This window comes from Hakea prostrata, chromosome 11 (genome assembly GCF_041222555.1).
Source record: "Hakea prostrata isolate BN-2017 chromosome 11, UWA_Hpros_2, whole genome shotgun sequence".
NCBI classification, from domain to species: domain Eukaryota; kingdom Viridiplantae; phylum Streptophyta; class Magnoliopsida; order Proteales; family Proteaceae; genus Hakea; species Hakea prostrata.
In genome coordinates this window covers 9,212,081-9,224,223 of record NC_142610.1, presented here as the reverse complement: position 1 = coordinate 9,224,223, position 12,143 = coordinate 9,212,081, and the positions used below count along the sequence as shown (strand labels likewise).

General features: G+C 38.9%; 1 protein-coding gene across 1 annotated transcript in view; it reads right to left on the bottom strand.

Moving 5' to 3' along the window:
- PKL (chromatin remodeling factor CHD3 (PICKLE)) overlaps positions 1-12,143 on the bottom strand; it is a 76,310-nt gene that overhangs the window by 14,773 nt on the left and 49,394 nt on the right. The window contains exon 28 of the mRNA XM_089139584.1: positions 4,807-5,182. Within this exon, the coding sequence (XP_088995710.1) occupies positions 4,807-5,182 (376 nt within the window). The remainder of the gene's footprint in view (positions 1-4,806; positions 5,183-12,143) is intronic.

Below are 12,143 nucleotides of genomic sequence, written 5' to 3'. Positions count from 1 at the left end.
GCTAGTATAAAGGATATCTATATGCTCTTTAGTGGCATGGACAAAGCCTTTAACAATCTCTAGAGATTTAATTTGACATTTCATTCTAAACAGGGCTATCAAGTAAATATATAAAAAGGTAAACCCGGTACTAAAGGTGATGTGAATCCAATTCAAGGGTTAGGGTTTATAGGTTTACTTTCCTAGAATTAAGGACTCATCCAGCCTTCCAGCAAATTAATGGGATGATGTGAAGAACCAAGGATGATCTTAAGACTATTATGGGGATGAAAGGGTTGGTTCAAAATTATGTGGGAAAGTGTTTTTGGAGAAAAGGGAAAGATTAGGGTTTTGTTAAAACCCAAGATGGCATAGTTTGCCTGGTAGTCATCATCATCAACAAGCCTTGTCCCAACTAAATGGGGTCAGCTACATGGATTATGGGCTTCCAATCTAGGGGGGGGGGGGGACCCCCCCCCCAGCTCTATTTTAATTCTTTGGGAAACATCATCCTCTATATCAACATTTTTTATTTATGATTAAACCAAGGTACCTAAAAGAATCCCTCTGAGGATCTCCTTATCATTGACTTTCACCAACTCATCATCTGCCCAAGTCTTGAATCCCCCGGCTCTCCATCTAATTGTTATTACCTTACTTAAGTCTATCATCAACTAAACACAAGGCCCTGCGAATATCTTTGGTTAATTCATCCAATTAAAATTACATAAAAAATATGGCCTTAAAGCTAATCCTTGATGTAGCCCAACTATAACTGGGAATTCATTACTTGGTCCCCCTATTGTTCTCATACTTGTCACTGGGCTATCAAACATATCCTTAACTATGTCCACAGATTTACTTGCGACACTTCTTTTCTCTAATACTTGCCAAATTAACATTTTAGGAACTCTTTTATAAGCTTTTTCTAAGTCAATAAGCACTATATGAAGGTCTTTCCCACGCTCTCTACACCTTTCCATCAATCTCCTAATATGGTAAATAGCTTTTGTTGTAGATCTTCTCCGCATAAATCAAAATTGGTTCTCTATAATTATGGTTAATTATCTCAAACAGGTTTCAATTACTCTCTCCCATAATTTCAAAGTATGGCTCATCAGTTTAATACCTAGATAGTTATTACAGTTTTGAATATCTCCTATATTTTTTTGTAAATTGGAACCACAATGCTTTTCCTCCATTCATCTTTGTGCCCATAATCTTATTAAACAGCATAGCCAACCAAGTAAACCGATAGGTTCCTAAGCTCTTCCATACTTCTACTGGGATTTCATCATGACCTTGTGTTTTGCCTATTTTCATCCTCCTTAGAACTTCTTTTACTTCGGACATAAAAATTATCCGTATATATTTTCAAAAATTGGTGCCTTGGTGAATGGTGTAATCGTCTGAATCACAGGTACCTTAAGTATGCTCATTTAGTAGGCTAGAGAAACAATTTTTTCATATCTTCTTAATGTCCTCATCACATACTAGAGCTTTACCATCTTCACTTTTAATACAACTAACATGGTCAAGATATCTACTATTCCTATCCCTTATTTTAGCTATCTTATAAATAGATTGCTCCCCTTCTTTCGAGCCTAGCTTATTATATAAATCCCCATACTTCTTTGCCATGCTTTCTCACAATTTTCTTACCTTCATTTCTAGCCAATTTATACCTTTAAATATCTTCATCCCTAGTCCTTTGTCATGTCTTAAAACTAGTTTTCTAATTCCTAATGGCTGCTTGAACCTCACCATCCCACCACCAAGTCTCTCCGTAGAAATAAAGCTTTCCTTTTGTTTAAGCAACAACATCTTTAGCCATCTTCCTAATACACACAGCCATCTCATTCAATATTGCATTAGTGTACCCCTCAAAATCCCACTTTCCCTAATTAACTACTTCATTAGCAAAGGATTTCAAGCAGTCCCCTTTTAAGGTCCACAACCTTATCCTAGGATAGTTAACCTCACACCTTTTATGAGATTTTGGAGTTAGGCACAAATCCAAGACACTAGTCTATGTTGAGCGGTTAAGCTTTCCCCTAGTCTCACCTTACAATCCTTGCACAACAATTTATCAAATCTTCTAGTCAAGAAGAAATCTATTTGGCTTCTATAATGTCCACTTTTGAATGTAATTAAATGCCCCTCTCTCTTTTTGAAGTAAGTGTTCACAATAAATAGGTCAAAAGCAACAACAAAATCTATAATTAAGATCCCTTCCTCGTCCCTCTCTCCAAAACCACATCCTCCATGAACACTCTAATAGCCTCTTTGATCTTTCGCAATATGTCCATCTAGACCACCCCCAATGATAACATTTTCTCCTTGATGACTTCCTTGCATTCATATTTTCCCAAAATTTGACCTTTAGAATTTCACCCAACCCTACTTAAGGTGCATATGCAATAATTATGTTTACAATATCTTTCTCCATTACAAGCTTGATAGCAATAATCCTATCACCTAATCTTTTAACATCCACCACATTGTTTTTAAAATCTGTATCCACTATCATGCCTACTCCATTTTTATTACTTTTATCCCCAGTACACCGAAGTTTAAAGTCATCCAACTCTCTAGCTTTTTTTTACCATTCCATCTAGTCTCTTGAATGCAAGCTATATTAATCCTTACTTTCCTCGTAAGAGCTTAGAATAGATCTATTAATTCTAAGCTCTTACCTGATAACGATCCAAGGTTCCAACTTCCAAGATGCCAATCTAATCCTACATTTCTAAACTAGCTTCTTTAAGCCCTTACTTACTCATACACACCCGGAGGACGCCCTAGCCAACCCTTGCCCATTTATCACTTCAATTGGGTCATACTGTAACGCGTCGCTTCTTTTGTCAAGGAATGCCCTAGTATAGCGTTTATCAGATAAGGTCAAATCCATGAAAAGTGTTTGGCTAGATTTCTTTTCTAATGCTGGTTGCGACCTAACACACCAACCCTCCTCCTTTACCTGAACTAGCAAACATTGGTGGATAGTTTACATGGTAATAGGATAGCCAAAAGAATAGTAGGGTAGATGGGAAGGGTAAAGGAAACTCGCGGTTGGGATGTCGAGGGATTTGGGGATAATTCTTGGGAAAAGGGAAGGGAAAGGAAACTTGCAATTAGGTATGGGGAAGGGTCTGGAGTAAAGGGGAAAGCAATATAAACAATTTGAGATTAGATGGAGGAGATGTGGGCCATTATAAGGTAACCTAACATTATGTGGAAAGGGTGGGAAGGGGAAGAGAAGCTTATAGTTATGGGATGGGGGAGTTCTTGCAACCTATCTTTCTTTCTTTCTCCCTTCTTTCATTTCATTTCTTTTTCTTTTTCTTTTATTCTTGTTTTCTCTGCTAACTTTTCTGTATTTTTTTTTCTCCAATCCCCAACAAAATAAAAATAAATAAAAAAGAAAAAAAGGCCGAATCGGGGGGGGGGCAGGAAATCCGGATGCAAGAACCAAAGAGAAAGAATGTGGGACAGAGGAAGGAGAGGGGATGGGGATGGATCTTCACTGGATCGCAGGTTAGGAGAGGGACTGGGAAGGGGTTGTACTGCAGCACTTATTTGGAGAAGGTGCTGGAGTTGAAGATGGCTGCTGGAGTGTTGAAGAAAGCTGCTGCAACTTGAATCAAGACTTCTGTAAATCTGCCATGGCCCTCCAAGAGAGAATCACTAATTCTTTCCCACAAGAAAATACTCAACCTTTATTCATTGCATGCCAAAGTTTACAATCAAAGGTTGGCTTATTTATAGCCTTACATAAAAAAGAAAGAACTTAACTCAAACTGGGAGACTCTATCCTGACTCAACTAGACTTAGAGACCAACTTAACTAGGGTTTCCCTTTATAAGTTTGGATACCCTTTTACAATTAATTAGCAACCACCTAATTAAAAAGACTTCTTTTTAAAATAAAAGACTGATTTCTTTAAAAGTCTTCTTTAGAAAAAGACTCCTTACCTAAGTAAACCATAATCACTAATAAAGTCAAATTCCAATTAAAAAAAAAAAACTCCTAAAAGATAGGAAACCTTCTTGTAAAAGAGTCTTATCTCATCTAAAACTAACTAATGAAAACGATCTCAATCACAATTCAAATAAAGAATTTAAAATGGACTGGAACTCTTCTAATAAAACTGAAATTCTAGAATTTAGATTCCCGCAGTAAAACACCAAAATACCCCTATAATTGTGTTTGGCCAATGAGTTGCTGGAATGGAGCAACAGAATACCAGAATCCAAGAAAAGGTCAAGGTGACATGAGCAGATTATCTCCACAATAGCTGTCAAGTGGAATGCAGTGATGAATGCAGCTTAGGCATCATAAACTGATGACTAGAGACTTGAACCTTGTTCTCGTACAACCTGATCAATTTGATCAGGCACTCAACATCTATCTTCGTCGTTCAAACTTTTGATAGCATAACGTGAGAAAACCAAAATCTCTGCCCTCCCTTTCTATCTATCCAGGGGCAGTAACCCCCATAACTACAATGCCCATACAAAAATATCATCAGGGAAATGGGGCCAGAGTGATACACCAGATGTGTTTGGCCATCAAAAATGCAGATGCTGTTCCATCACTTTTCGTCCATGGTATCTTTATGACTTTAAATTCAAAGGGCAAATTCACTACAATTTGGAAGTTTTATTATTTATGAGTTGTCACACAAAAAACCAAGGATCAAAAGCCATGGGAAGATGATACATCAGATAAGGTGAGAGAGAATGAAAGCAATGTAAAGCACACAAACTAGAATAAAGACGAGCCATTACATCATTTAAATATAAGAATAATATTTGTAAAACTTACAAAATACTCTTTCTGGTATTCTGCATTGAGAGCTTTCTCCAAGAGAAGCACCCTTTTCTTTATAAATTCAACCTGTCTTCTCTGCATCTCTCTGAAATGGTATACAATGGAAGAGGAATCCTGATAGACTTGGGGTCGGGATGCAGTTTCGGCAGAACCCTGTGCAGCATCATATCCAGAATCACTTCCACCCACACTATTGCCTAAATGGGCAGCGGGTGTTCCATCAGGTTGTGGAATTTGAGCACCTTCATGCATTTGAACTCCTCCTGTGGCTGATATGTTAATAAAGGGGAGATTCTGCTCCTGACAAATAACCTCCTGGAATTGCAGACTCCTATCATCGACAATTGTTTGCCATCTACCATAACCATGCCTTCGAATTCAAAAAACATACGCATAAGAAATCTGTCTAAAAACAAGGAACAGAAGCATCTCAATAAATCAACACCATATAAGAAAAGAGATAGCAGGACTCCCAGTCTACATATATAATTTAAACTTCATGATTGGAAAAGAATTGTTCATCATAATTATCAGAGAGTTCCTACTGCAACAAACTACAACAATTTCTTTTGGCAAAATTATTGAAGTACCACATAAATGGTTAAATAGATGGGCAAAGATGCCATTGAATGCATAGGGACATAATTCAGGGTATACACATTTAAAACTGTTGTAAGACAGACTTAGTAGATTTATTTTCCTTGTTTAGGGTAGATTTGCTAGGATCCTTTCTGATCTTTTATTTTCTTGTAATATTCCCACACTGGGAAGATTTGATTTGTTTTGTATTTGGTAAGTATCAGTATAAACAAAGTACATGCCATGTCCTTTAGACCAAGGTTGTTAAGGTGACAAGGTGACCAAAGCGATTGGGGCTCCGCCTAGGCGATTAGGCGACAAAGCGGCACCTAGGAGGCAATAAGGCGGCCAAAGCGGTTGGGTCAAAAATTATCAATACAACTACTTTCTATAATAAGTTAAAAAATTCAATAGTCACATTCATCCAAAAAACAAATCATTCAAGAATCATAATTATGAAAAATTATTCAAAAAAAAAAAAAAAAAAAACACAAACATAAGTTTATCTCATCAAGCATCATAACAATGACTATGTACTAACAAGGCGAACACGATAAATTAATAAATCTCATTATTCCGAAATCCAAGTCATTGTCCATTAAATGACTCATTGATTCTCGATGTTGAGTATGGTTCATGCTTCACATTCTATTGCCGACTGGCATGGGGAGGCTGCCCCAACAGGGGTAGGAAGCAGTGCCCTCAGAGCTTGTAGAGATCCTATGTCACTTTGGGCCTCAGAATTCCTTTGCAATTTGGAACTCGATTCCGAAATGACTAAGCTATTAAATTTACATATGGTTTTCTAGAATAAATTTTGATTTAAAAAAAAAAATTTACGAAAAAAATATTATGTATAAAGTGTCAAAAAAACAATTGCTTTAGCATCTAGGCAACAATATAGCGCACAAGGTGACAAAGCGGTAGCCAATAACATTGTCTGCACCCTAACAAATTCTAAACCCATCGCCTCACCTCCAGCAGCGATTAGTACCATTGAACTTTAGGTTTTTTGGCCCTTTCCTAGCCGGCTTCACAACATTCAGGCGACCCTTCTAGGGTCATCAATCACCCCTAGTAGCGAGTATACATCTTTGCGATGGCTCTAGAGGAGACCACCCTACTGTGTCCAATGCTACATGCCTTTTTCAGCTTTAAAAAATTGTTTTCTAGGTTTTCAAATTTTTATACCTAGCTTTGGATGGTGAGTGTCTTTCCTCCTACCAGTCCTACTTTTCCCTAAGTTTATGACCATTCTGTTCATGCAATGCCTGATCCAGTTATCCTCACCTTTTCTGGTACAATCTGGTGTTGAGGATCCTCCCTTTTAGGATTGTGATTTTTCTCCCTTTCAAATTACCACTATGAAGCTTAATTGAACCAATTATCTTCGCTGGTTTCGATCTGTTTCTCTTGTGGTTGGTGCTTGCAGTCTGACTGGCCATCTCCATGGAACTTCAACTAAACCCTCTTCCCCTGGTGAGTGTCTGGTTATGGGATTTCTTAAATAATTCCATTGATCCAAGTATTGCATAAAGTTACCTTCTCCTTCTTGAGATCGCCACAATATGGAAGATTGCCGACGAGACATATTCAAAAGTTGGCGACGATGCACAATGCTTTGAGATCCGATGGAAAATTCATCGGTTGCAACAAAAGGAACTTACATTGTCGCAGTACTACAACACTCATTCGAGGATATTATCAGACCCTTGACTTTTATAGCCATTTAACTCCATCCTATGCTGCGAATGTTGCTGACAATTAGAAGTGGGAAGACAAGCTCCGAGTGTATGATTTCTTTGCAAGGCTGAATATTGAGTATGATCAGATTCGTGCACACATTCTATTAGGGAAACCCTTTCCCTCTTTAGAGCAAGCCTTTGCTACGGTGGACACTTAGGACAATCGGAGGACAACTATGGTACACACTTAGACATCTGACAGGTATGCATCAGTGGCTAACTCTGGGGGCAATAAATCTAGTTCTGGTGATTCTCATGCTCCAATGAAGTGTGAGTACAGTGAAAAAGAGCATCATACAAAAGATAAGTGTTGGAAGCGCATGGACGGCCGATAAATTCATGTAGAGGAGGTAGGAATGGAAATAGGGGCAGCAATCAAGCATCCGCAAACCAAGCTATTTCTGACACCTTGAGTACTTCAACACTTCTTTCCTCAGACGAGCTCTAGCACCTTCGCTAGCTAATGTCTAAAGTCTCTAGATTTGACGTGTATTCTCCGGCGCCAACTTCCAGTGCTAGTGTAGCTTATGCCATTGTTCTCTCTGTTGATCGACAGTCCTCAAAAGGCATTTCCGGTAGTCACAGTGTCAATTCAACTTATTCCTCTTGGATAATCGACTCAAGGGGTACCAACCATATGAGTGCCTCATCTTATTTGTTTCATACTTATTCCTCTCTTCATTTTGCTTAGGATGTTTGAACGGATGATGGGTCATGATCCCCTATCTTTGGGTATTATCTATTCGTTTTCTCTTACTCTTATCTTTTGTTTTGCATGTTCCTAAGTTTTTGCCTAACCTTATCTATTAATAGTTGTAATCATGATATGACCTGCAAAATAACTTTTTTTCCCTTCTCACTGTGTGTTTTAGGACTTGGAAATGGGGCGTACGATTGGTAGTAGCAAATAGAAAGGTGGGCTCTACTTGTTAGATGGGTCTCCGTCAACTCCTTTGACAGCCTCCAGATCCACTTTTCCTGCACTTTTTTACTTTATTGCAGTGGCATCATCGTCTTGACCACGTTCATTACCCATTTTGTCAAAGTTATTTCCAGATTTGGTTAAGAGATGTAATTTGAATGATATTTATTGTGAGGCCTACATCTAAGCTAAAAAACTAGGCATGTCAACCATAGTTTAGACAATCGTAACATGGTTCCTTTCCCAGTTATTCACTTTGACATGTGGGGTCCTTCTTGGACACTGTCTTTGCCTGGCCATAGGTGCTTTGTCATATTTATCAACTATTGCACATAGACTATGTGGGTCTACTTTAGCAAGAAAGTGATGTTTTCCCGTGTTTCCATTTTCCAAAGTTGTCACAATATGGTTAGGACACTGTTTGGGGCCATAGCTAAACTCCTCCGTACAAATAATGGGAATAAGTACTTGGGTGGTACATTCCCTTCTAACCTAGCTGACCATGGCATCACACACTAGAGCAGTTGCGTTGACACTCCATCTCAAAATTGGGTTGTTGAATGCAAGAACAGACATCTATTTGAGGTAGCACATTGCCTAATGTTTACCATGCATGTCTCTCCTACATTTTGGGGTGATACAATTCTTACTCCGGCTAATCTAATTAACCGAATGCCTCCTCCGAGTCTTAGACCAACACTGCCTCCTTGAGGCTCTTTTAGGGGCAGCAGCCTTTTTCCGTACCACCTAAGGTTTTTGGTTGTGTTGCCTTTGCCCGAAACCACCATGTCTATAATAAGTTCGATCCTCATGGGTTATGGTGTATTTTCTTGGATTATCCTCCTACACAGAAAGAATATAATTGTTATCATCCTAGTCCTCGTCGTTTCGTTGTCTTTATGGATGTTTTGTTCTAGGAATAGGTCACGTTCTTTACCCCTACACCTTTTCAGGGGGAGAGTCTTAGTGAAGAGATTTTGGCCTTTTAACTCCTTTGGATATTTCTCCTAAGATTCCAATAGATGATCCTCCTTTGGAAGATGAAGTGAATGAACAGGAACAGCTGGTGGATGATGTGCAAGGGAAGCCTTGACCTCTAAAGACCTATCAAAGAAAGCAGTGAGTGACCCCTTCTAAGCCAAGCCAGTTGGAGGCTTTGGTTCCTAGTCCTGAAGAATTAGTTCCTCTAGGTGGGTTTGTCTCTGACCCTTCTTTTGACCCTACCTTGGACTTACCAATTGCATAGAGAAAGAAGCCACGGACTTCCACCAAGCATCCTATTTCCCATTACTCTGACTCCAATTAAGGTAAGGTGACTGAAAACAGGTCCAAGACAGTGGAGGGATTAGTTTGACCGGGTCAAATCAGACTTCATCGAGCAATGATCAACTTAGGACCTCCGTACATAAACTCGCTAGTCAAAATAAACTTTGAGCCCCTCTTCAATCAGTGCCGTCAAGTCCTCCCTCTCGTACTCAGGATAGCTAGCAAGAGTCGCCCCCCCCCTCCCACATCAACCCTCATAAGTAGCAGGGTCCCGCCTGTTCACTTCCTTGAATTCTTAGTTTTCTCTTTGAAAAGCAAATGAAATTCACAAAAATAGAGCTGCTTCATCCAACCATGGAGGAGAGACCATTCCTGAAATTCTTCAACCTTGTTACCATTATAATTCATATTAGTCCATATTGTAGAGTTTCAAAGTTTTGTTTCCTCCTTGTCTGCTACTTCTATTCCAAGCACTTGGTAAGAAGCATTATCTCACTCAAACTAGAAGGAAATAATGGACAAGAAGATGCAAGCTCTAGAAAATAACAAAACCTAGGAATTAGTGTCTTTGCCTCCATAGAAGAGGAATGTTTGTGCAAATTGGCGTTTGTTATCAAGCACAAGGCAGATGGGACTGTGGAAAGATACAAGGCAAGGTTGGTGGCCAAAAGTCTTCACTCAGACTTATGGGATTGACTACCAAGAGACATTTGCTCCAGTTGCGAAGATAAACATTGTTTGGGCTGGTCTTTCATGTGATGTGAATAAGGGGTGGAGTCTACAGCAGTTGCGTGTGAAGAATGTTTTCCTACACGGAAAGCTCCTTGAGGTGTATCCGGGTATATGGATATAACACCTGGGTAGTCTACTTCCAAGACTCATAGTTAAAGAGAGATTTGTATGGGTTGAAGCAATCTCCTAGGGCTTGGTTTGGGAGGTTTCATAGAGCCATGACTTCCTACAGCCACAAGCAATGTAATGCAGACTATACCTTGCTCGTTAAGAGAGATGGCTCCCATACTACTGTACTACTGGTGTATGTTGATGATATTGTGATCATCGGCAGCAGTGAGAAAGAAATTTAGCTTTGAAGACTTTCTTTTAGGACTGAATTGGAGATAAAAGATATGGGCAAATTTAGATATTTCTTTGGGTTAGAGTGGCATATTAGGCTAGTGGTGTGTCTCTCTTTCAAAAGAAGTATACTATGTATTTATTGGAGGAGACTGGGATGTTAGGTTTTAGGCCAACTAAGACTTCTTGTTGAGCCTAACCTACTCTTTAACGCAAAAGAGGGCAAAACCAATTGATAAGACAAGCTATCAAAAGTTGGTCGGGAAGTTGATCTATTTGTCATACACTAGAACGGATATCACATTTGCAATTAATCTTGTTAGTCAAAATATGCATGATCCCTATTCTTCACATATAGATGCAGTATACCAAATCTTTAAGTATTTGAAGGCTACTCCAAGGAAAGCCATTTTGATTTCAATTCATGGACACCTTAAGAGTTGAGGCATACACAAATACAGACTAGGAAGGATGTCCAAATGATAGGAGGTTTACCTCTAGCTACTATGCATATGTAGGAGGCAACTTGGTAGCGTGGTGAAGCAAGAAACAGGCAATAGTTGCAAGATCTAGTGCTAAAGCAAAATTTAGGGCTTTAGCTCCAGGTATTTGTGAGGTACTGGGGTTGAAGGGGCTACTTCGGAAGCTTAGATTTAGTGGCACCTATAAAGTTGTATTCGGATAGCAAGTTAGCATAGCTCATCATCTGGTATAACATGAAAGGACCAAACATGTGGAGATCGACAGGCACTTCATTAAGAAAAAGGTTGAGACTAAGCTGGCTCAGATTACCTTTGTTACCTCAGATAATCAGTGGGTCGATGTGCTTACAAAAAGTTTAAGTGTCAAGATGTTCAGTAATATCATTCACAAGTTAGGCATGATAAAATATCTATGCTTCAACTTGAGGAGTGTTGTAAAACAAATTTAGTAGGCATACATTTCATCTTTGGGGTTTGCTTGCTTAGGGTAGATTTGCTAAGATCCTTTATGATCTTTTATTTTCTCGTAATATTCACACTGGGAAGATTTGATTTGTGATGTATTTGGTAAGTTATTAGTATAAATAAAGCTCTTGCTATGTCCTTCAGACACAAAAAATTTTCCAACTCTTCCAACAAAAATTCACATCCAGAAAATGAAAAAATTACAAAGAGCATTAACTAAACAACTAATCAAGGATAATCAGCCTATTGGTAATCCTTGCAATTTCCACTATTGACATGCATAACCTAATCCTTGTACTTCAAGCCAAGAAATACATTAGACATGTGTGGTCGAACATTTTTATCTCACTCCCCAAAAAGAAACTCCACCGTTGACATGCATAACCTAATCCTTGTACATCAAACCAAGAAATATATTAGACTCGTGTGGTCAAACATTTTATCACACTCCCCCCCCCCCCCCACCCACCCACCCACCCAAAAAAAAATGGAAAAAGACCTGCTTCTGTTAGAAGGATCCTGGTGTATTGCTGCTGTGCTTGTCACCCTATCAAGGGCTGCATTACACACAGTAATTTTTTCCTCCTAAGTTATCAGAGGCTTTATTGATGAAGAAACAAAGGCCCAACTTACTCTACAGCCCATGCAGAGATGAATGTATCGATCAGGCATGTATTGCCAGTGTTTTGCAATACCATCTTTTCTAAACAAACAAAAAGGTATCTTGCATTATTTTACCCAACTCCTTTTTCACTTCCTTCAAGTCATCCCCAATACACATCAGGCAAAGGCTTTCAA